Consider the following 20,937-nt stretch of genomic DNA (forward strand, 5'->3'; position numbering starts at 1 on the left):
CCACCAATCCAGCATGGATGAAATAGTGAGGTAAAGAGGTAGTTAAAAGGGCATGAAAAAAAAAATTAGTGTTCCAGCTAACTTTTAAGGCAGGCCAAGAACTGGAAAGTCTTGACAGAGGGAAACGAGAGTTAAAGAAGGCTTGCAGCAGCAGCCTGAGGGAGTTAACTGAGCTGCCAGATGACCAAGGACGCTCAGGGAGCACTGCCATAGCAGAACACTAGTTCTTTGCTTCAGTGTTTGCTAAGGAGGATGTGGGGGAGGGTGGGAAGAGAACCATGGAAAGGCTTTGATTCAGAGGGACTGAAGCAAGCAAAAAAAAGGGCAAATTGAGACTGAGAAGCAGCGTCTCCCCAACTGGTGTCCTGTGACGTTTCTCTAGACTTGGAACAGTGCTACCAGCTGCAGCAGAGAAAAGACCGCAGGATTTAAGTCCATGCACACAGTTAAGCAGTGGAATTTGTTGCCAAGGGAGGATGCAGTGAAGGCAACTGGCATAATAGGTTCAAGATTAGAGGGGTTTCCCCACGTTCCTGGAGGAAGAGTCTAAGTTATGCAGAGATTTGGAAAAGCTGTTTTATCCCTGCTAGTACTTGTTAATCCAATTGCCTATGGGCAGACAGGATGCTGGGATAAAATGTGCTGGGTCAGACCCAAGGGCACCTTATTTCCTTGCATGAGGTTCAACTAAAACTAAGCAATGGTTTAAGGAAGTCTGAAGTTTCCAATGTTGCCTTTACTATCTGCCAGATATTTTAACCTGATAAAAATGCATTGCATGCTATGCCACTGCAAGACTATTTAGTGCCGATCCCCCCCCCCCCCCCCCCGTCAGGTCAGACCCGAAGCCTTTTAGAGCTGTGGCAAATAGCTTCCTTTTCCCTCCCCATTGCAGCCAGTTGAATGTGAAGGCTGCTGCTGGCCCTGAGTTTTCCTTTCAAGAATCACTGGCTATGTGCCTATTCCAGATAGTGTTTGCCCCACCTCAGTCCTCATTTGAGAGGACATCACAGGCTTGTTTAGTATCAGGAATAAAGAGGGTGCACATTACCATTTACTTTAAAAATCCAGCCTATTAGAAAAAAGGGGAAAAAAAAATTACCTAGTGGTACTCCAGTTAAGATTCTTTGGATGCTCCTGTGGTAGGTTATCAAATTCATTTTCTACAAGAAGCTAAGTTTTCTGGCTACTTAGCCAAGGAGGGAAGGGGTGGGTAGGAAAATGCAATTGAGACCTTTAGCATACTTTGGTTTCCAAGGAAACACTGCAGAGTTCATGCTCCAGCTACCAGTTAAGACTGCACCACCTTTGCATGATGCTATGACCTGAAGTGTCACATGCTCAGGATTGCAGGGAGTGTTTTGTCCCATTTTGGAACTCTGTCCTCTCCATAGCTGGACAATTTGCACATGGGAGATTGAGCAGAGATGTTTACTCAAGCCTAAGGTACCAGAAGCTCCCACAGTTAGAGAGTGTCAGTATGAATTGCAGAAAAAAAAAAACAACAACATTAGCTGTAGGGCATCAACTACCCCCAAGATTGTTCTGGAAACCCTGCATCTGAGACAGGCCAGTGTGAGGCCCAATCAAGAGCATTTGTTCAGAAGCTTACCTGGTTTATTGCTGTGAACATGCCATGGCCCAAAGGTTCAAACCCCCTTTTTACAGCAGTGGTCTTTAAGCTCCTACCTGTATTTTTTTGAAGAACAGTTTATCCCACAAGCTGTCATTTCTAATGATTCCACTTTGAACTTCAGCTTCTTTGCGTTTGGCTGCAAATTCCAGGAGCCAGCGTTTTACTGGTGTATCTGCCTGGCTGAAGACCTGAAAAGCAGAATAGGAGAAAGTCTGCAGAGCATGGAAGCAGCCTGCTGGTACTGGTGAACTGCTAAAGCAAGGACTAGCCAGATCAGTAAGTTTAGTAAAAAAAATAAAATAAAAAGTTATACCCTTCCTTTTGCCTAGCTACAGGCTAAGAAGGGGAAAAAAAAAAAAAAAAAAAAATACCCAGAGTTGTGAATGGATCAAACTGCATTTAATGACTTCAGCCAGAACTATTCTCATAGGCAAATGGGAGAACACATGAAGAGTCAGGCCCTGGGATTTGTTGGATTTTAGTCACTAATTGGAAGCCATTCACTTTGCAACTAGTGCAATGGTCAAATCACACTAATATGCATTTATTTCTAACCTTTCCCCATGTGAAGTCATAACATAGCACTTCTATATAACCATTTCCTACCTATGTGTCCAACTATGCCTAGTGTAATAGTGCAAGGTCTTCAATTAGACACATGCTTTGATGGCTCCCAATGATTGTTAGTGTCCCAAAAGCTTGGTGCTACTAAAATTGCAGCCATAAGATTTAGCCAACCCTTGTTGAAGTCCATCCAGGAGATATGAATTTGTGAATGAGCCCCAGTAAGAACTGTTAGTACACCTAAAACTGAATCTCAAACTCATGCTTCACAATGAAGCAGACTTCCTTGGGTCTGTGCACCTGAGTGTTGGGGCAAGTACATGACACTTACTGTTGGCTTCCAGTTTTATTGTCCATTGTTCTAGGACCAATTGTACTTCTGAATGGACCCCCTTATACTGATTTACACTAAAGTTGGCATGAAGTCCCCATACCCCACATACCTTTTCTTGCCTGAAAAGATAGCAGCGATCTCAAGTTAAGCCTGATTTTTCCTGGTGTTAGAAGTAGAGCTCCAATATCAGTCCAGGTCAGCAAAAAAGCATCCCAACTTCTACTATACAGTTTGTGGTGGGTGGATAAAGAGATCCCATATTGGAAACATCTCAGAATGGCTGCCAAGCTATCCAGCTTAAATTGAGAACTGAACTGACATCCTGAATACTATAAAGAACAAGAGTCAGGCTCACCTTGTCATACATTCTGTTGAGAAGCCTTGGCACAACAGGGAAGATAGTTGGACGTAGAATTTTCATGTCATCTGATAAGAGGCGAATATCTCCTTGAAAGAAGCCAATACGTCCCCCATGACAATATACTACTGACTGTAAAAAAAAAAAAAAAAGAGAAGTCATTTCTGCATATGGATCTTTGCATACAAGATAATTTATGGACTTTTACTAGAGGGATTTTAGCTTTGTGGGAAGAGTCCAATAAATGCACTTTTCAGTGCAGGAGTGACACATCTATAGGATATGCTTCCTTGTATAAAGGAGTGTTAGAAGCAATTGTTTTCATTCCATATAGAATGAAGGATGTTGCATAACTTCTATTCCACACCCCCATGCCAGCAACACAGACCTTCATTGACCTACACTTGTTTCACATAGGCAGTTACAAATAGTTTAGAGTTAGTTTTATACAATTTAAGTATTATGATTTGGAGTTGAGAGGGACCTCTTGAGACCCCAAAAAAGATGAAGGGAATATGATTTCCAGAAGTTGGCCCATTTCGAGCCTCCATCTTAGGAAAACCACAACTTTCTGAAGATTAACATTCAGTAACTCTGCATGACTTAAATGCAGTGCGATTAGATATAGGGTCTGAAGAGCTTCAACTTACCAAAACTAAGGGGCCCTTTACAGCTCTTAGAGTCATGTGACAAGAGTCTATAGTATACAAAGTGACTGCCAAGGACCTTACCTGCACCATCCTCTCAAACATGTGTGCTAAAGGCAAATAGCAAATGTGCACATCCTCACAAGTGGGAGACCACAGACTCTGGAAAAAAAAAAAAGCAGCCCAGCAAGGCCTGGTCAGATCAGAGAGGCTTCTTACCTGTATGAGTCTCTCAAACATGTGAGCCAGGGGCAGGAAGGAGACGAGCACATCATCCTGTCTCGGAAAGATCACTTTCTGCAGGCGAATGGCATGGGGAGACAGAAAGGGGAGAAAAACACCGACAGGAAGACAAGGAAAGTCAAAAAAGGAGAGAAATAGAAGGGGGAAGGTAAAGTTGAGGGGAGACTAGAGCAGTGTACAAGGCAAAGTATTAGATCACAATGTTAGTGGGTTAAATGTTAAACAGGAGTAGTAAAAAAAGGGATTAAGAACAGAGTGGGATCTGGTGCAAAGCTCTCTACAGCGCTGTTTGCAGCCCATATTGCAGGCACTGGCCATCAACTCAGATGGGAATAGCTTTTCTGCTGCCTATTACCAGATATGGAGAGGGAGTTTTCGATGCTACCTGAAATGTAATCCTTAGGTAGAAACAAAAAGACCTTATCTGCCTCTTATGCATCATGGGAAGGGGATGGAGGAGACTTGAACAAGGCTTGAGGATTCATCAAGAGTGTTGCTTTACATGTTTAACATTTGATCAAGTTTACCCCTCTACCTCAGAGGTAAAGAAAAAGCCATGAACAAACAAAAGTAGCAACTCACTTTGCCCTTTTCCCTCCTTCTCACCCCCCCCCCCCCAAAAAAAAAAAAAAAAAGGGAGTGCACTCATGAGCACAAGGTTGACCAATTTGTCCTTTTCTTCTAAGACTCTCGTGCCTGTTTGCACCAAGGAGACTGTTCTGCCATCTTTGCTAGCATCCCCTCATTAAACTTCATGCTCTGGCAGGACTGGCCTACAGGAGAGCCAGGCACTACATTTTTTATCAGGGTTTCTAGATAAGTAGGAGCAGCTTTAGTACTTTGAAGAGATAATTATCTTGAATTGCTGCTTGTCTTCCATAGAGGCACTGGTATGGCCTTTCCATCTCAAAGATGGACACATGAGCATTCAGATCATTTGAAGAGCATTAATTTCAGTTTTTAATAAAATGTTTTGCACTCAAATGAAAGATGGCAGTGGGTATACACATCTTAGCTAAGATAAAATCATTCAGACTGAAGTGCTGCACATAGGGGGATGGGGTGATCCAAGCAAAGTAATTAAGTCCCAAACTTTAAAGTAATTCATGAAGATGCTGTTTTGAATGTGAAATTAAAATTTTCACCACGAATTACTTTAAAGTTTGGGACTTACTTTGCTTGCTTCTCTCCTTGCATGTTGACGATTTAATATTTGGAGTGCAATTCTCTGCTCCTTTGTTTTGGTGATCCAGTTACCACCATGAGTTCTGATTTGTCAGGCATTAGGACTCCAGACAGTGAAGAGTTAACCAGCACCATGAAGGCTTATAATGGAGAGCACTCATGTTGGATGTTTCTGCCAGTAAGGATGCTGACAGCACCCAAAACGCTAGGACCAAGACCTCTATATTCACCTCTGTCACTTTCAAAAAGCCAGAGAAGTCAGCCACTACATTGCCATGGGTCAGCATAGCACCTTTTGGATTCCCTGCAAACAAAAAAAGCCAGAATTGCAGTTTTAACATTCACCCAGATTCAGCGTGCAGCGACTTACAAGAGCTAGGCACAGCAAGGTCTACAGACTGTACATTACAGGAATAGATCCTGCTAGCACAAACCCTCTCCATAATACTTCAATGAGTTACTGAAAATGGGAATGTATATCTAGAGCCACAGCCTGACAATATAATTAATTCTGATCTAAATAAGCAGGTTTGTAGTACAAGTGCAGATGTAGCTAGTTCTGGCATCTAATACTAAGTTGGCAAACTTGTTCCAACTAGATTAAATCTCCAATGGAGAATATTGAAGCAGTCATAGTAGCCCTCAAGTTTTACTACAAAGTTACACCCAATAGTAAACACTTGAATGCTATTTTCTCCCTTCTCTACCAGCTCTATTCGCTAAAGAACTGGATTTTGTGTTGGAGTATATACCTCTGCTTCGAGTTTAGAGAGCTGATGACTTTGTAATCTGTAAGTGCTCAGCTATTCTTACCTGTAGTGCCACTTGTGAAGCACACTATTGATAGATCTTCTGGTCTTGGAGGCTAGAAAGACAGGATAAATGTTTTGGTTTTTTTATACCAACATTCATGACAAGTCATATCACATCGATTTACATCAAACACTTGCCAGGGCTCTTTCATCCAGTTAAGACACCAGGATTTCCCTGCCATCTGTTTTTTCTTCCTCCTCGCCTAAGTTGAGCATTTTAACCCTGCAATGCACCCTTCATTGTTCAGGAATATCTATGGGCCTGAAATGGTTGTGTACACAGATTCCTAGTCAGAATTTAACAATTAGAGAACCAAGTTTAAAAGTAGCCCAAAGCCATAATCTATGGTTGAGTATTTGCTTTCAGTGAGAAGCTCGAGTGATGGGACATTACAAACTTAGGACACTAGGAACCTCTTCTTCCTCTGATTGAAGTTCAGAGCTCCTGGCTGTCTTGAGGCATCCCTTTGTGGCTATGGTAAGCTGTGTACAGCACCTGCTTCCCACCCCCCATGTCAGACACTTGCTAGCAATAGTAAAAAAAAAACCAAAAAAAAAACTCCTCTTCCCTCTCCCCATCCAACTCACCACAGGTTCTTGTCTATGTGCTTGTCCACACTCCTAGAAATTAAGACACCAAAAGTTATTCACTCAAAGCCAAGAGTAACTGCTGAGATGTCTCCCCCCACCAATGCTTAGTCTGCCATCTTATGAAATTGCTCAAGGTGGACTATTAAGTAAATAGGGCCCAAATGCTTTTGTTCTAAAAAATAGTTAAATTTAGTGACCATGAAGGATTTAGTGCTGAAGATCTGAATGCTATTATAAAGCCCTTGTTTGGGAGGTAAGTCTAAAGTCAAAGAGGACAACACACAGTAGGGTCCACAATTTGAAAGCTATTGGGCAATCTTGGATTAGTGTAGTGTATGCCACAGGTTACTTTCCCCATACATCTGCACTGCTGCTGACAAAACCAGAGGATTTGCCAAGTGCAAGATTCCCTACTCCTACAGAGGTGGCTCTTCCATGCCAGAGGTCTTAAGCCGACATGTACACAATACCACATGTTTGGGGGAGAGAGAGAAGGTTCTTGCATTGTTTTGGCTCAATTGCACCATAGCAAGGTTTCATGAAGCTACTAAACCCACCAACCCCCAAGAGTATTTGAGATTTGGTACTTAATTTGCAAGCTGCAACCAAAAAAGCTTCAAAATGTTGAAGTTCAGAATGAGCATTGATCTGCTCCAGCAGATGTTGCCAACATAGGAGCCAAGTTAAGTTGCCAACCCTGAACTCAAGGAATCTACTCTAGCCCCTATAGAGCTGGTATCCAGGGTTCCCTCTAATTTTTGTGGGCAGCATGCAGTGAGGAACTATTTACATTGTTTGATATTATAAATACAGCTTCTGGAAACACTACTGAAACACTGCCAATATAGTTTAAAAAAAAAAAGCACTTAAGTGAAACCACTGGCTCCTGGTGCAGATTCCTCACCTCTACTTCCTGCAGGGACTGGACCTGTACACCACACTTTCTGCCCCGGTCCTGGAGATCCTCCAATGGATCCATAAGGATTATGCGGTTCAGCCCTGGAGTTTCCCCCTTCTCCACATTCTCTAGGAGAAGCACAGCCTTTTCCACCTTATCACAGATTACTGTGGAAATGTCAGCTAGGGACAAAAAAAAAAAGTTACTTTAGGAAAAAGCAGATTTGTTTGCAAGAGACAGAATTGCTGTGTTGCTAACAGTTTCTGAACTGAGGCCTTCAGGTTCTCTCCTCAGCACACAGTTAGGTTCACAGCTGAGGAATTTCAGTCAACCCGATTCCGCAGCTAAATTTAGGGTATGAAAATAAAGAAACTCCTTTTTGTATGCAGATCTTCAGAAGCTACTCATGAGAATATATTTCAATTTATTCCTGCAAAAGCCACAGTGAAATAGGTTTGCAGACCAACAGCAATGCTATTTCTTTGGCTTAGAGGATAAAAGGCTGTGTTTTTCTCCTCTGCTCAGCCAGGCATTTGTCCTGTGGTGCAGATTTCCTGTTTATTCTCTACTACAAGAAACTATTTGCCATTGATCAAGCCCTGTGGAGTTGTGTTTTTCAAGCCAGGATGCATACATGCCAAGCAAGAACTAAGCCATAATTTGTACATTTACAGTGATATGTAAAATGTAATTTGATATTAGGGATGTGAATCTGGCTTTGGACGATTGAAAATCTAGTTGATATTTTCAAAATCAGAAATCAGGGGCTCCCCAAAACGATAGGAAAACCCTACGATATTTATTGTGGGGTTCTCTTATCGATTTGGAGGGAGGGTTGGAAAAATGGCACAAAAATAACCCCTAAACCCACCCCAACCCTTTAACTAATCCCTTTGCTTCCCCCACCCCCAAAAAAACATTTTACAGGTACCTGGCAGTCCAGTGGAGGTCCCGGGAGCAATCTCCCAGGACCCCCACTGGACCACCAGGTACCTGTAAAATGTTTTTTTGGGGGTGGGGGAAGCAAAGGGATTAGTTTTAAAGGGTCAGGCTCGGGCACAGCCGATAAACAAAACCATGATTGGGCCTGATAAAAAACCCACATGTGAATCTGAACCGGAATCCAAACAGATTCCGGTTCTCATCTCTATTTGATATTACTCAGAGTGGTCTTTACATAAAGCTATAATTTGATCATGATGCATTAGAAGTTCTTGTATTTTTAAAGACTGTGCCTTCATCTGGACCTAAAGAATGTAGTCAACAGGATGATCTAGATAGCACAGGTTCATTCAAGAGGAAGGCTAAACATGCAATCTTGACCTTAATGCCACCTACCCTAACTAGTCACTCCCAAATCCCAATCCCCTTCTGCTGCAGGAGTCCTTTCAAAATTAGGATATTAGCAGGAAAGGGGCAGGATATCAGGCTAGTCCAGGCAGATGAAACTGAAGGACCACTTCCAAATATGACATCTAAAAATCAGTCAAAAAGTAGCAAAAAAAGGAAGCTGTATATGAACAGTTAGGCTTTTCATGCTTGTTAGCAGAACTGTCCCAGGAGTGGCTCCAGCAGGCACAGTACAGATTCAGCATATCTACAGATTTGTTTGCCTATGTATTCCTCCAAAGACTGCAGTTTGATGGCTTTTCTGTACTAGTGGCCTTTGTTTTTTTCTTCTTCACTTTACCAGACGTGAGTTTAAGGCTTTAGGAATTAAGTCTCAATGTCTTACCTGTGTTAATAATGTAACGAATAGCCCCCTGGCCCAGTGTATCATAAAGGGGAACCACCACCATGGAATAGGTATAGCAAGCCAGCTCAGAGATAATCCACTGGAAAGAGAAACCAAAATATTTATATAGGTACAAGCAGCACATCATGACGTAGACTATTGGACTGCAGATCTTACCTCAGGACGGTTTTGTGCAAAAACGCCAATAAACTGTTCGGGTGATGCCTTGCACCCCTGCTGCAATAGTCCTGACCCCAACCACTCTGCTCGGTCTGAGACCTGTGAGGGGTAAAACAAGGGAGAAAGTGGCAGCCATTTTGGCTAGAGCACTAATTCCCCCCCCCAAAAACAAAAAAAGTTTCCTAATGTAAGTGGCTAGCAGAAAATCAAGGACATGAAAGTGCTCACCTCTTTGTATGACAGCCACTGGTAAGGCTGCTTGGGTTTTCTGGTGCCCAGACATGGCTCATTCTCTGTAGGAAGTGAGATAGGAATTACAAGCCAGAAATAATGGGACTGGCTCTAGAGGCTGATTTTGCAGTTTTATTCCTTAACATTAGCATATCCTAATACCCCAGTAGTGATACTGGATTTTTGCTACTAGTTTCATAGCAAGATGAACAGCAGATAGAGGCCAAAGTGGTCCATCCAGTCTGCCCAGCAAGGTGTTCAGTGTAAGCCGCTACTTTATTTTCCCTCCCTTGATGGGGGTAAACAGCATAAAGTTACAAGTACCTCAGTGCTATTGCCCCATCTTACCACTAGGTATCCACTGTTTTCTACCCCCTTTTGAATTCCATCATGGAATGTCTTCACCTTCAATAGGGGGGAGAAAGGTGAGTTCTTTAATCTACCCCCTGGAGAGTCATATGACCAGCTCGTTTGGTAAAAACTATTAAAGCACAAAGGTATTTAAAGAGGTCTGCATCATTCCTCCCTGCCCCAGGACAGAGTGCATCTAGACTAGGGTTTCCCCACTCTCCTGGAGGTACATCTAGCCAATCGTGCTTTCAGGATTGCCACAATATGCATATCCTGTTCTCCAGTGTATGGAAATCTCATGCATATTCATTATTATGACTGGCTAGTTGTGCGTCCAGGAGAGGCTTAGGGAAATGCTGCTCTAAACCATTAGCCACGTGAAGTTTAGGTAGACTTAGAATCATTCCATTGTCCATTTACTTTTCAGCAACTAGATGTTAACAACGTCTGTAATAAGATGCAAGTCAAACCTGAACAGGTTTGAACTGAAAGCTCTAGAAGCCTCTCAAGGCAGTTACTTTCACCCACAGCAATATAAAGGGGTGGTCAGGAAGTGTAACCATCATGGGTGCTGCTGTGCTACCCTTTCGAATCAAAGTGCACAAAAGCAATCCTTGCCCAGGGTTCTATTTTGTCCAGCAGCTGCCTTGACTTTGCCCAAGATGAGCACAGTTTGTTACTCTCCGAAGTTCAATTGAGCAAAATGTGCTAAAACTTAAGTCACTGCAAGACCTCAAATTAATACTTTAGGTTGGAATGTCAGTCTAAGATACTGTTTGTTGTAACCAACCGATGACTTCAGGTTTACTGTATCTAGCTTGCCAACCAGAACATGGCAATTTCATACTCCACCAATGGAGCAAAACCACAAGTGGGGCTAGAGGAGTTGGAACCATGAGAGACTGGTAATGAAGAGTGAAATGTATTCCTAATACAAGGGTTTCACATTTACAAAACATTAGCAGCAAAGTCCATTACTATTGCATCTGGTCAACTGTGTTGAAGGGTCGAGCATGCACAAGTCTGATTCCCTTAATTAGTAGCTTATATGCAGAAGTTAACCATGAATGTCATTTGATACAGTGACTTCCTTGAAGGCTTTGGACCCCCACCCAGAAAAAAAACCCAAACACGACACATCAAGAGATGTTGAATGCTATTTGCATGTCCTATGTATTTGCTTTCCCGCTTTTTGGAAAGTTATATTAAAAGTATAGAGTATAAACATGGTGTTCTGCCTAGTTTGTCCTTTATGGCTCTGATTTAGAGACAGCCTTATTGGCTAAAAATGTCTGTCTCAACAGAAATGAGCAGGATTAAAGTTATTCTGCTAGAGCTTGTGTCGGTCAATGGAGAGTTGTGGTAGAAAGCCCAGGGCCTGGCTCGTTTGTGAGCTGGACTTGAAATTCCTGGCATGTTTGTTAGTTTTACATCTAATGATGTAGTCTGTATCTTTATGAATGGGAAGTGATTTGTTAGTGAAGACAAATTTGGCCTTTGCCAAAACCTGTTTCTTTCAGATACAGAACAATGATCTTTGGCTTGTGCAAGACTGCACCCACTGATCAGCAGGCTATTGTATTTATAGGTATTTGTGTAAACTGACTTCCCCCCCCCAAACATTTAGTTTTGTTTCAGGTTTCTACATTGTATGTTCAGTTGCACACATGTATGAAAGATAAACTAAAGAAAAAGCAACCATAATGTAACCAGAGCACAAGGATTTTATGCTCATCTTTGTGGGCAGAGAAGAGTGATGGAAGCTTAAAAAACCCACACCTTGCTCCATATGTACTAAAGGATACAATGAAACACTTACCAGATATCTGCTGTCCCCTTTTAAACACTTCATACATTGTTCTAGCATCATCATAGTAGTGAGTTAAGAGTCTGGGACCATCCCCTAGGACAGAGTGCCGGGCTCCATCACCATTCTACAAGGAAATTAACATAGTATGCATTATACCAACCGACAAGTAGCCAGCAGGTGTGACTAGAATATCCCCTTAAGATTTACCTTTTGGTTTGAGACCTATATATTTCTGGCCTACAGGGAGGAGTCTGCTTCAGAGCTTTGAGGTTTAAGTGTAGAACTAAAGATTGTGCAATTAAGTTGACACAGGCTATCAAGCTATAAGTAACTATATCCTGTTCCTACAAATTCAATACAAGCTACATAAGTCAAGACTATAGTTTTGGTGACAGATTGTAGAGTTCTAGGTGTGATCTGTTGAGTCACATGTCCCTTACTAGGCAGAGGGATGTCTCTACTAGGGAAGCATGTAATACCAAGTTCTGGGTTTTTTTTGTATTAGGAGTGTAGACCATGAGAACCCATAATATCCTGGGGTTCAAGGAAGGAGATCTCTGGGTCTCAAGAGTGCCTGGAGAAGCCCATAAAGGAATACTTCCTACACTTTGCTCTGAGGGAATTATATCCAGCAGATCTTCTCCATTGTTCTTATATGGGGAGGCAATAGAACTTAAGATTAGAAGGATCAATTGTTTGGGCCAGAGGGATCTACTGTGGTCATTAAGAGCATTCCACAAGTCTAGGGAAGTTTGATGACATAGCCTCTGCAAGGTTTTGCATTGTGCATTTGTCAACTCATAACAAATGCCATATTGAGTTAGTCAAAGGCTCCATCAAGCCCAGCATCCTGTCTCCAACAGCCAATCCAGACCAAAAAGGTCCAATCCTTGTTCATAAGGAGAGAGTTTCTAAAGTCCACACAACTAATGGTTTCTTGTAGAGCTTGTCTAAAGTCTTGAAACCCAGCTCCACCAAGTGCTTTCACCACTTCTGACAAATTCTATAGTTTAAACATTTGTTACCCACCCTTCCTACATTCAGGGTGTGTTACAGCAAAATATAACTAAAAACAAAGGAACAATTTAAGTCAGTTCAGTGGACTGAACAAAGTTGAGACAGTTCAGTACAGAGTAAAAAAACTTGTTAGCTTCCTGGAGCAAGAGGGTGGATAACTGTTTCACCTCAAATCATGGTTGTATAGACCATGCTGAAGAGCCCTAACCTCTTTAGACTTTCCTCTGCACCTTTAGGTTCACCATCTGAGATGGTGTGGTGTACAGTTCTGGGTAACCTGAGTGAGACTGTACCATGACCAATTTATAGGCCTGATGTCTTATTTTCCCCCCCAAGAATACTGCACAAACCAAGGATTTCACAGTATTATCCACAAGCATCACAGCTCCCCACTATTCAGCAAGTTTCTCAAACTTTATTCTCAAGTTGTGACAAGGGGGGGGACCAATAGCCTAAGGCTCCTGAAGAGAGTTTTCCCTTTTTAGAGAAAGGTCAGCGAGCCTATTGAGTTGCATGATGACCCAGCACCTGAGATTATTCCTCTGTCCAGTCCTGGGGCATTGCATATAGAGCTTTGTGAGGAAGCTGAAAAGACAGACTAAGGAACCATGTAGATGAAGAGGGTGATCAAGACAGATAATAGGTTAGCTACTAGAAAGCTCAGTTAATCTGGTTTTTTGGAAGCTTTGAGGTAGTGACCTCTGCATCATGGCTTTGCACCCTTACCAAACATTTTCTTGTTTACATTTGCTGGGAGATTTTGGATCCTCCCAGGTGTTTGGCCATTGGCTGCTGCTCCCCTGTATCAACTGGGATGCAGCATGCTTTGCTTGTGTTGCTGTAGCATTGTTTTGAGCTGGAGATCCCAGTGGGCCCCTCAGTCTACCACAAACATAGCAGGGTGAAATCTTGTGCCCTCAGACCAGAAGGCATTTCCCTGTGTGCAGGAGGAAATGTTGGACTTTCAGGGGGTGGACCTGGCCAGCCTTAAAGGGACGTCCCCTTCCTGGTGGGAGCAAGAGTGGCACCAGCTATATTTAACAGTTAAGTGGGCTTGCAGGGTTCAAAATTAGTTTGGGCAGAAGAGAAGCTCTTGTTGGGTTCACTTTTCTACCCCAATTTGGCAGAGCCGTTTCCCTTTTTCTACACTGGAGGAAACACCACTGAGTCAGGCTGGAAAATGGACAAGGAGACTGATTTTGGGAATCTTGTTTGATTTTTGCTCTCACATGGAGACTTCAAGTTGAAGTAAGTTTGTTCTTTGATCACAACGCCCAGTCAGTTCCTTGAGTGTTGATTTTTTTTTTGTTTTGCTGACTGAAGAGAGCCTGAGTATTGTGGGATAGTGAGAGCTAAAGCCTGGCAAGTTATCCTCCAACACCATGGGCCCCGAAGGCTTAGATCCTCCTCCCTGCTTGTGAACTCTGGCTCCCAGGGGCAGATGCATAAGATAAGGGGAGGACAAGGCCATGGGCCTTGAGTAGTTGCTCTGAAACCAAGAAGGGGGGGGTTGTGTTATCGATTAGTGTTTGAGCAGTGGTTCTTACATGTAACTAGGAAATATTTTAACCGATTCCCAGATATCAGTCAGAGGTCATGTCACTATAGGATCAAAATTAACCTGAACAATTTAACTGAACCCATATGACTTGCATTGTGCAGCTTAGTAGGCAAGTACAATGCCAACCTTCAACTTCAAAATCTTAAGGTAATGCATCTATCTTAACCAATTAGAGTTACATTTCGATCTGAGTGACTTGTTTCAAAAGTCAGAAAGTTAATGGATTATACAAGTTGGAGTCCTACTTAGGCTGGCCCACCATGCTTTGCTAGCCTGTTGAACAGCTTGTAGTAGGAGCTACTCTTACCTCCACTTCTTCTGACTGCCTCAGGAGGTTGCATGGTGGCTTCATGGCTTTGGGTCTACTAGCAAACCAGTAAGCAAAGACAGCTGCAAAGGCACCTATCCCCACCAAGGCGGTGGCTGGCAAACTGCGGAAGAACTGACTGAAGTCCTCAAACTCTGGCAGTCGCAAACTCCTCAGGATTTCCTGTGCTTGCATTTTGTCAAAGATGGAAGCCACCAACTCTGGAAGAATTCAGGAGTAAGAGCAGGGGGAAGGGAGAAAAAAAAAAACCAGACAGTTAAATGAAGCTAGGATAATCAGAGATTAGAAGCAGTATTTTAGAAGACAATTTAAGGACCATTCCCTCCCCCACACACGGGAGAAGTTTTGCATATGTATAAGTAGCAGCATATGAAAAATGGCTTAGCACATTATATCTACCCAGTTATCTTGTAGAATCTTCATTTGATGTACCTGTAAGTGCTGTCCTGATCTGTCATGAGTTCATAGCCAGAGCAGTCTATGACTACTGGGGTCCCCACCATCCCACCCTGATGGGCAAATTCTTACAATGTCCTTAGGGGCTTCTCCTCAGCCCAGTTTAAAAAAAAAAAACTAAATAGTTTTACTAGCATGGATGGCTAGGTTTTTGATTAAAATAGTGCACACAAGTTATGTATTTTTCATCATTAAACATGAAATCATATCTAGTGCACAGTTTGATCAGGGTATAAGAGGCACCTTTGGTAGTTACTGGCTGTGTTTTCCCTTTGTGAAGTTTGAGTTTCCAACCATGAGTGTATAGTAAGATTGTACTAGATTTCATGCAACAACCTCATTTTCTACAATTGTGTGTCACCCATCCAGAGTATCAGGGCAGGTCCTATGGGCCTCTTCAGGAGTGTTAGTAATCAATCTCGCATCTCAAGTCCACATCTGTTCTGTTGCAATCCCCTGGGAAAGGCAGCAGAATGCCACCAGGGTTGCAACTCTACAATAACTCAGCAAGATTAGGTATAAATCCCCGAGTTATTAGTAGAGTTGGGGGTCCCATTTCCCAGGTGTCAAACTACCCAAGACGAAGTACTGACACCAACTGCACCATATTGGCTCATTTCTTCCACGATAGCCAGGTACAGGCTTCTAGTCATTTTGAGTTAAGCTAGTAGTGTCCAAGACAAACAGCATTCCATGTGCTTAAAGTGAATTCTGGGATCTATACACACACATTATTCCTGTTTGGGTGTGGACACTTAGCACATGCATTCAAGTGATACAAATGCCACCCATGAAGCATGTGTACACATCTAATTTGCAATTGTAGTGGACTAACCAGAAACTGACATGGGGTCACTATGAAAACGAGGGAAGATCCAAAGTGTTAGAGCCAATACAGAATGAAGTCAAGGGAAACCACAGAGACCTGCAATAGTACAGCAGCCAGGTACAGATGGGTTGACTGGAGGGGGCCCCAGTTTAATTCCCTAGCCTTAAAAACTAGCTTAGTTTACTGCAGTAAGCTAATGGGATGTATTTAACAAGTTAACACTTTCAGATTACTGCACAAAATAGTGATCCTAAGAGGTGTGCATACAAGATTAGAGTTCATAAAGAGTTACACACACACTTTTATGGACAAATGCTGAGCACAGAACCAACAACCACAAACATCAAGTGCACTCCCATAAACTTTAGCCCAAAAAAGTTACTCCACCTCTGAGCAATGTTTCTAGTATTAAGCAAGTTAAGCCCATGCACTGGAGAGAGGGCCAGTGCCTTAATGTGATTTGCATGGAGGAATGCTAAGCTGTGTGCACAGCTACTTACTGCATCAGTTCAATTCTATGCACTGCCATGTGTCCACAGCCTAGCGCTCTGTCATTGATCCAAAAAAAAAAAAAAAAAAAAAAAAAAAAAAAGAGAGAGGGCCTATATGCACAGATTTAGAGCCATTAGTTAAATCCTATTCAAGCATGGTAAAATACAGGCAGACATCTTGTAACAGTAAAGTTGATGGCTGACTCCTACTAACAGGCCTGGTTTTCAGGATACCCTGAACGATTATGAATGAGATTTGCCTGTATTGGATGCGTTGCATGAAATGTTTGTTACAGATCTGCAGATAGCCAGGTTGATTTATGGCTCTTGAAGATCAAGTTGGCCTCCCCTGGATTAGTATACATTTGACTTGATAGACTTCTAGCTTGTGAATCTGATAGATTTAAAAGTTAGCAGCTGGACTTCTACTATGCAGAGAAAAGCCACAGAAGTTAAGCAAAGTGAGTTGAATGTTGTACAGTTGAAATGTTTTAGTGATTACTGAGCCATGCAAACCTTTAGATCAGAGGGAATTACATGCCAAGAGCTTTTTAGGTGACAATTTTCTATCCCTGGCAGCAGAAAGATATTCTGCATCTGCTCATGAATGAAGGAAGCCATTAAGTGCAAACAAAAAAAAGTTCTCTCCAAACCAATGATAGATTACATTTGAGAGAAGATGTTGATGCTCTTGTTTATTCCACAGCAGCCTAAACATTGTAGTAATTCAAGTGTGGATAATGCCCTGAAAGATACATGCTATTGCTGGTTTTTATGCATCACCACACATGTAGGGTTCCCAGCTAGCTCCATTTCTGAGAGTCTGGAGCTAGTGTGGACCCAGTACATACTTCTGATTCCTTTCTAGCCCTCTCCCACCCCCAGCAAAAGTGGGAGGGATCGTGCAATCAGGTAAAACCCAGATTAGCAGACACTGAGCCAGTTGACAACTGTAGAATATTGAGCTATTTGCTACAGATGGCTACACAAATGACTTTTTTATACCTAGCCAGCTTCAAGAGATTGAACTCCATGAAGAGCTGGATTTGGCAAAATCCAAAGCCATAAACAGAGTCATGTTAGTCAGCATTGCATGATTTGAGCACTCACTTTTCTTGGGTGATCACCAGTCATCCCCTTGCATCTATTGTGCTTCTGCTCTAGTTTACCCCAACACCCTAATCCATACTTAAATGTAGTCTGTGTTATAGCCACTCTCTCCTCCCCACCCTGTTTCCCATAGCAGTTACCTTTCCCCTAGATTTTTCTTGAATGCCCTTAGAGGGCTATGAACACACACAATACAGATCAAACGCTCTGGAATGCAACATGCTGCTGCTCAGCCCTCGCCACATTGGGAGTTTCTACTTGTAAGTCCACACCATTTTCCCTGGGACAAGCTTAACCAGGAGACTGCCTGCCTCTTTGATAAAACAGGGACCAGAAAGGGAAGCTTATCTTAATGAGATCACGTGCCACTTTTGATTCACTTTTTGCAGTGAAGTTGTGAATTCACAGCCAGCATGCAGTTTGTTTAGCTCAAATTTTTGAACATTTTTAGGGGGAAAAAAAAAAAGAGGAAATGTTAGATTCATGATCCCAATTAGGAACATAGCATCCTGATACATAAGGTAAAAAAGTGTTCCATCTGGGAGGTTATATAGAGTCTTGCTGATGGTTGGCTTCTGTTTCTCTATTTCCCCTCTGACCAAGGCTACCCCATACATTGGTAATTCTTGATTTAAAGAATCAGAGTCACACAATAACCAGTTTCAGCTTGGGACTAGTCTGGGATATCAGTTAGTTTACAATATCCAAAAAAAGGATGAGTCCAAACTCACACCACACACCTTTGAGGCAAATTTCTCCACATACTTAGAATAACCAGGCCTTCATTCAGTAGCATTTTACCACGGCAATTAACAAGTCCAGCAAAAACAGACAGTACACCTTGAGATGCCCAATTACTCTACATGTGACATATACAGTCAGATAACAAGATTGCCATATGGTCAGTCATTTATTCAAATAAGTTTTTTTTTTCCAACTTAAGACTGCTGGATTTTGATGTCAAATCCCTTTGGGGTTTTTTTAAACCAGGTGAGCCAGCTAACTGAAAATGTACTCCCCCCCCCCCCCCAGAGTAGGACCAGGAACCTGTCTTCACCAGGGGGGGGGGGGCAACTGGTAGTAACTATCAGATCTGAATGAGTAGATCTAGTCCTTGTTAATTCCCAGCTATAAGATGTGGCAACCTGGTTACTTATTACTGGACCTGTCCTCCAGGATCAGCAATAGGAGACTTGCCAAAACTTAGAATCAAGGCAGAAAAAAAAGTCTTCTATAGATGTGGCCTTTAAGTAGCTACAGCTTTCAAATTGCTATTAAAAATGGTAACACTCAGCTTGTTGTGGACTAGAACCTTATATGCAATACAATCACCTACAATGCCATTATAGCTGTCCAGTCACTTGCTGAGAGGGGAAAAAGTTGACATGCCCACTCCGACAACAGTCACTACTGGCTCAAATAGATGACTATAGGACATGATTTAGCTGGCTTGGCCAATAGGATAACAGAGTGCTAGCCTCATTTTCCATCTCAGTCGAGGCTGGCATGACCCACTATGGAGGCTGTGCCTGCACAAAGCAGTGGCACACAGCATTTTTTCCCCTTATTGAAACACATTTGAGTAGCTTTCAGGTATTATCTTGAATCTGTTAGACATTATTCATACCTCTGAGTGCACCAACACAGCAACCAAACCACTTAAAGCCATTTTAATTTACTCATCTGATTCAGGAGAGAGACAGTGATACCTGGGATGAATTATAAACTAACAGAACCTACAGTAAAGTCCATGGCTGGCAGATTAAGGGCAGATAAGGGAAACAAAGGCTGAGGCCCAGCCTGCTGGCTCATTTTCCAGGCAGATCAGGGAAGTCTGGGACACCACTGGCAGAGAGAAAAATAAGGTTTTAAGTATCAGTCATCAGCAGAGGCGGCCAGGCATCCCCATGTGGTTCACTGCTTCAGGGTAGTGGAATCCTGGCCAGGAAGAGTCCCCCCCCCTGAAACCACAGAATTAGTTTTAAAGGGCAGGTCAGCCTCAGCATCCCCACCTGCTTACTGAGAGCAGGGGAGGCGTTGACTCGCATCCTAATTAGGGCCAAATGGGAGGAAGCTAGTGGCATATTCGTAGCTATAGTAAGAAGATGCAGCAGCAGCTTTTTAAATCGATGTAAAGAAAAGTCAAAATAGCTCTTATAAGCAGCATTGCCGTTCCTGTGCTCAGTTACACAGCTACAGCTGAGAGTGAGCACTTAGGTGGCAGCTAAGCTAATACACACCTGCTTTTGTACCTGTCCCAAGTCGTTACACAATTTCAGCACCACCTTAAATATCTTACCTAGGCTTAAACTGGAAGTGCACAAGGCCATCCTGCGCCGAGCAGCTCTACCACCACTAACTTAGCCAGAGGCTTATTCTCATGGCCAGCATAGTCAGGACTTGGCAACACACTCCATGGAGTAAAGGGATTTTGGTTTCATAAGGACATGAAAGTACTCCAGGTCCAGCACCCTCAGTCCTTCCGGGGCCGGCTCAGCCCATTTAAATTAGAGCAATCATCGGCTTACAACAAACAGCAGTGCTCAGCCTCAGAAGCGTCCCATGCCACACCTGCCAGGTGAGAAAAGCACTGGTCCAGCAGCGCCCGGACCGAACAGAAAGGAGCCGGGCTCCAGCTTGCACCAAGCCCAGAGAGGCTCCAAGGATCCCGCTGGAGATTGCTTTCTGGCACCTGCTTGCAAGCCTTTGCCAGGCTGCTTTCCTTCCCGCAGCACCGTGGCTCCTTCTCGCCCCCCGCCCCGCCCCAAAATCACAGCAGGCAAGAGAGCAGAAGAGGACCTGCGATTACCACGGCTGGCCCGGCACGGTCTGCCTTCCTCCGGCGGCCACCGGCTGCGCCAATACCGGCGAGCACCCAGCCAATACATGGCAGAATGTCCCAGCTCACCCGAGCCGGACACAAAGCCTGGATTATTAACCGCGCATCCCTCAGAAAGCCCCCGTGCCCCTTACGTTAAGGAGCCCGGCTCGTCCTACCTGTCCTGCGGGGAGATCCCGATGAGATCTGCTAGGACCGCTCAGCCTGTCTTCTATTTATCAGGAGCCCGTGTCAGGCTCAGCCAATGGGAGCAGGGCCCGCCCCCCCGGGGAGAACCAATCGCAGCTCTCTGCTAAAGAAGCCCCGAGATTCGAAGAGCGCCGGCTCCGAGGCTTGGACACGGAGGACGCGGCGCTTCCCCGGCCCCCGTCCAATCGGCTCCGGGAGCCCGGTCCCGGCGTCCAATCAGCCCGGGGGAGCCCCGCCCCCATGCGAAGGAGCCCCGCCCCCTCTCCGAAGCGCTCTGGCTAAAGCGGTGCGCGGTCCATCCCCAGTGCCCCGGGTCGGGTTTCAGTGCCGACCCGGGGGGTTTGGCTCCTAGACAGCAAAACCAACAAGATGCAGTCAAGACTCAAAGGAGTCTACGGACAGGACACGTGTGCGGGTGCTGCCAAAGTAGTGCACAGAATGGGAAGAGCTGCAAAATGGTTCTAAACCGAGTAAAGGTAGAGGTTAGGGAGAGCACAGCGGTCGCATTATTATTAGTCCCTGTCCTAAAACGCCTACAACCA

The 20,937-nt window shown here is 43.6% G+C and overlaps 1 protein-coding gene across 1 annotated transcript in view; it reads right to left on the minus strand.

Moving 5' to 3' along the window:
- ACSL6 (acyl-CoA synthetase long chain family member 6) overlaps nucleotides 1-20,389 on the minus strand; it is a 36,472-nt gene extending 16,083 nt beyond the window's left edge. The window contains exons 1-13 of the mRNA XM_029583843.1: nucleotides 20,365-20,389; nucleotides 14,461-14,681; nucleotides 11,585-11,699; nucleotides 9,412-9,476; nucleotides 9,181-9,282; nucleotides 9,004-9,103; nucleotides 7,275-7,450; nucleotides 6,368-6,400; nucleotides 5,781-5,832; nucleotides 5,198-5,271; nucleotides 3,624-3,701; nucleotides 2,890-3,024; nucleotides 1,690-1,824 (exon numbers count right to left, since the gene is read on the minus strand). Coding sequence (XP_029439703.1) covers nucleotides 1,690-1,824; nucleotides 2,890-3,024; nucleotides 3,624-3,701; nucleotides 5,198-5,271; nucleotides 5,781-5,832; nucleotides 6,368-6,400; nucleotides 7,275-7,450; nucleotides 9,004-9,103; nucleotides 9,181-9,282; nucleotides 9,412-9,476; nucleotides 11,585-11,699; nucleotides 14,461-14,655 — 1,260 coding nt within the window. The 5' untranslated portion in view covers nucleotides 14,656-14,681; nucleotides 20,365-20,389. The remainder of the gene's footprint in view (nucleotides 1-1,689; nucleotides 1,825-2,889; nucleotides 3,025-3,623; nucleotides 3,702-5,197; nucleotides 5,272-5,780; nucleotides 5,833-6,367; nucleotides 6,401-7,274; nucleotides 7,451-9,003; nucleotides 9,104-9,180; nucleotides 9,283-9,411; nucleotides 9,477-11,584; nucleotides 11,700-14,460; nucleotides 14,682-20,364) is intronic.
- Nucleotides 20,390-20,937: the final 548 nt, after the last annotated feature.

Source organism: Rhinatrema bivittatum, chromosome 18 (genome assembly GCF_901001135.1).
Source record: "Rhinatrema bivittatum chromosome 18, aRhiBiv1.1, whole genome shotgun sequence".
In the NCBI taxonomy this organism is placed as follows: domain Eukaryota; kingdom Metazoa; phylum Chordata; class Amphibia; order Gymnophiona; family Rhinatrematidae; genus Rhinatrema; species Rhinatrema bivittatum.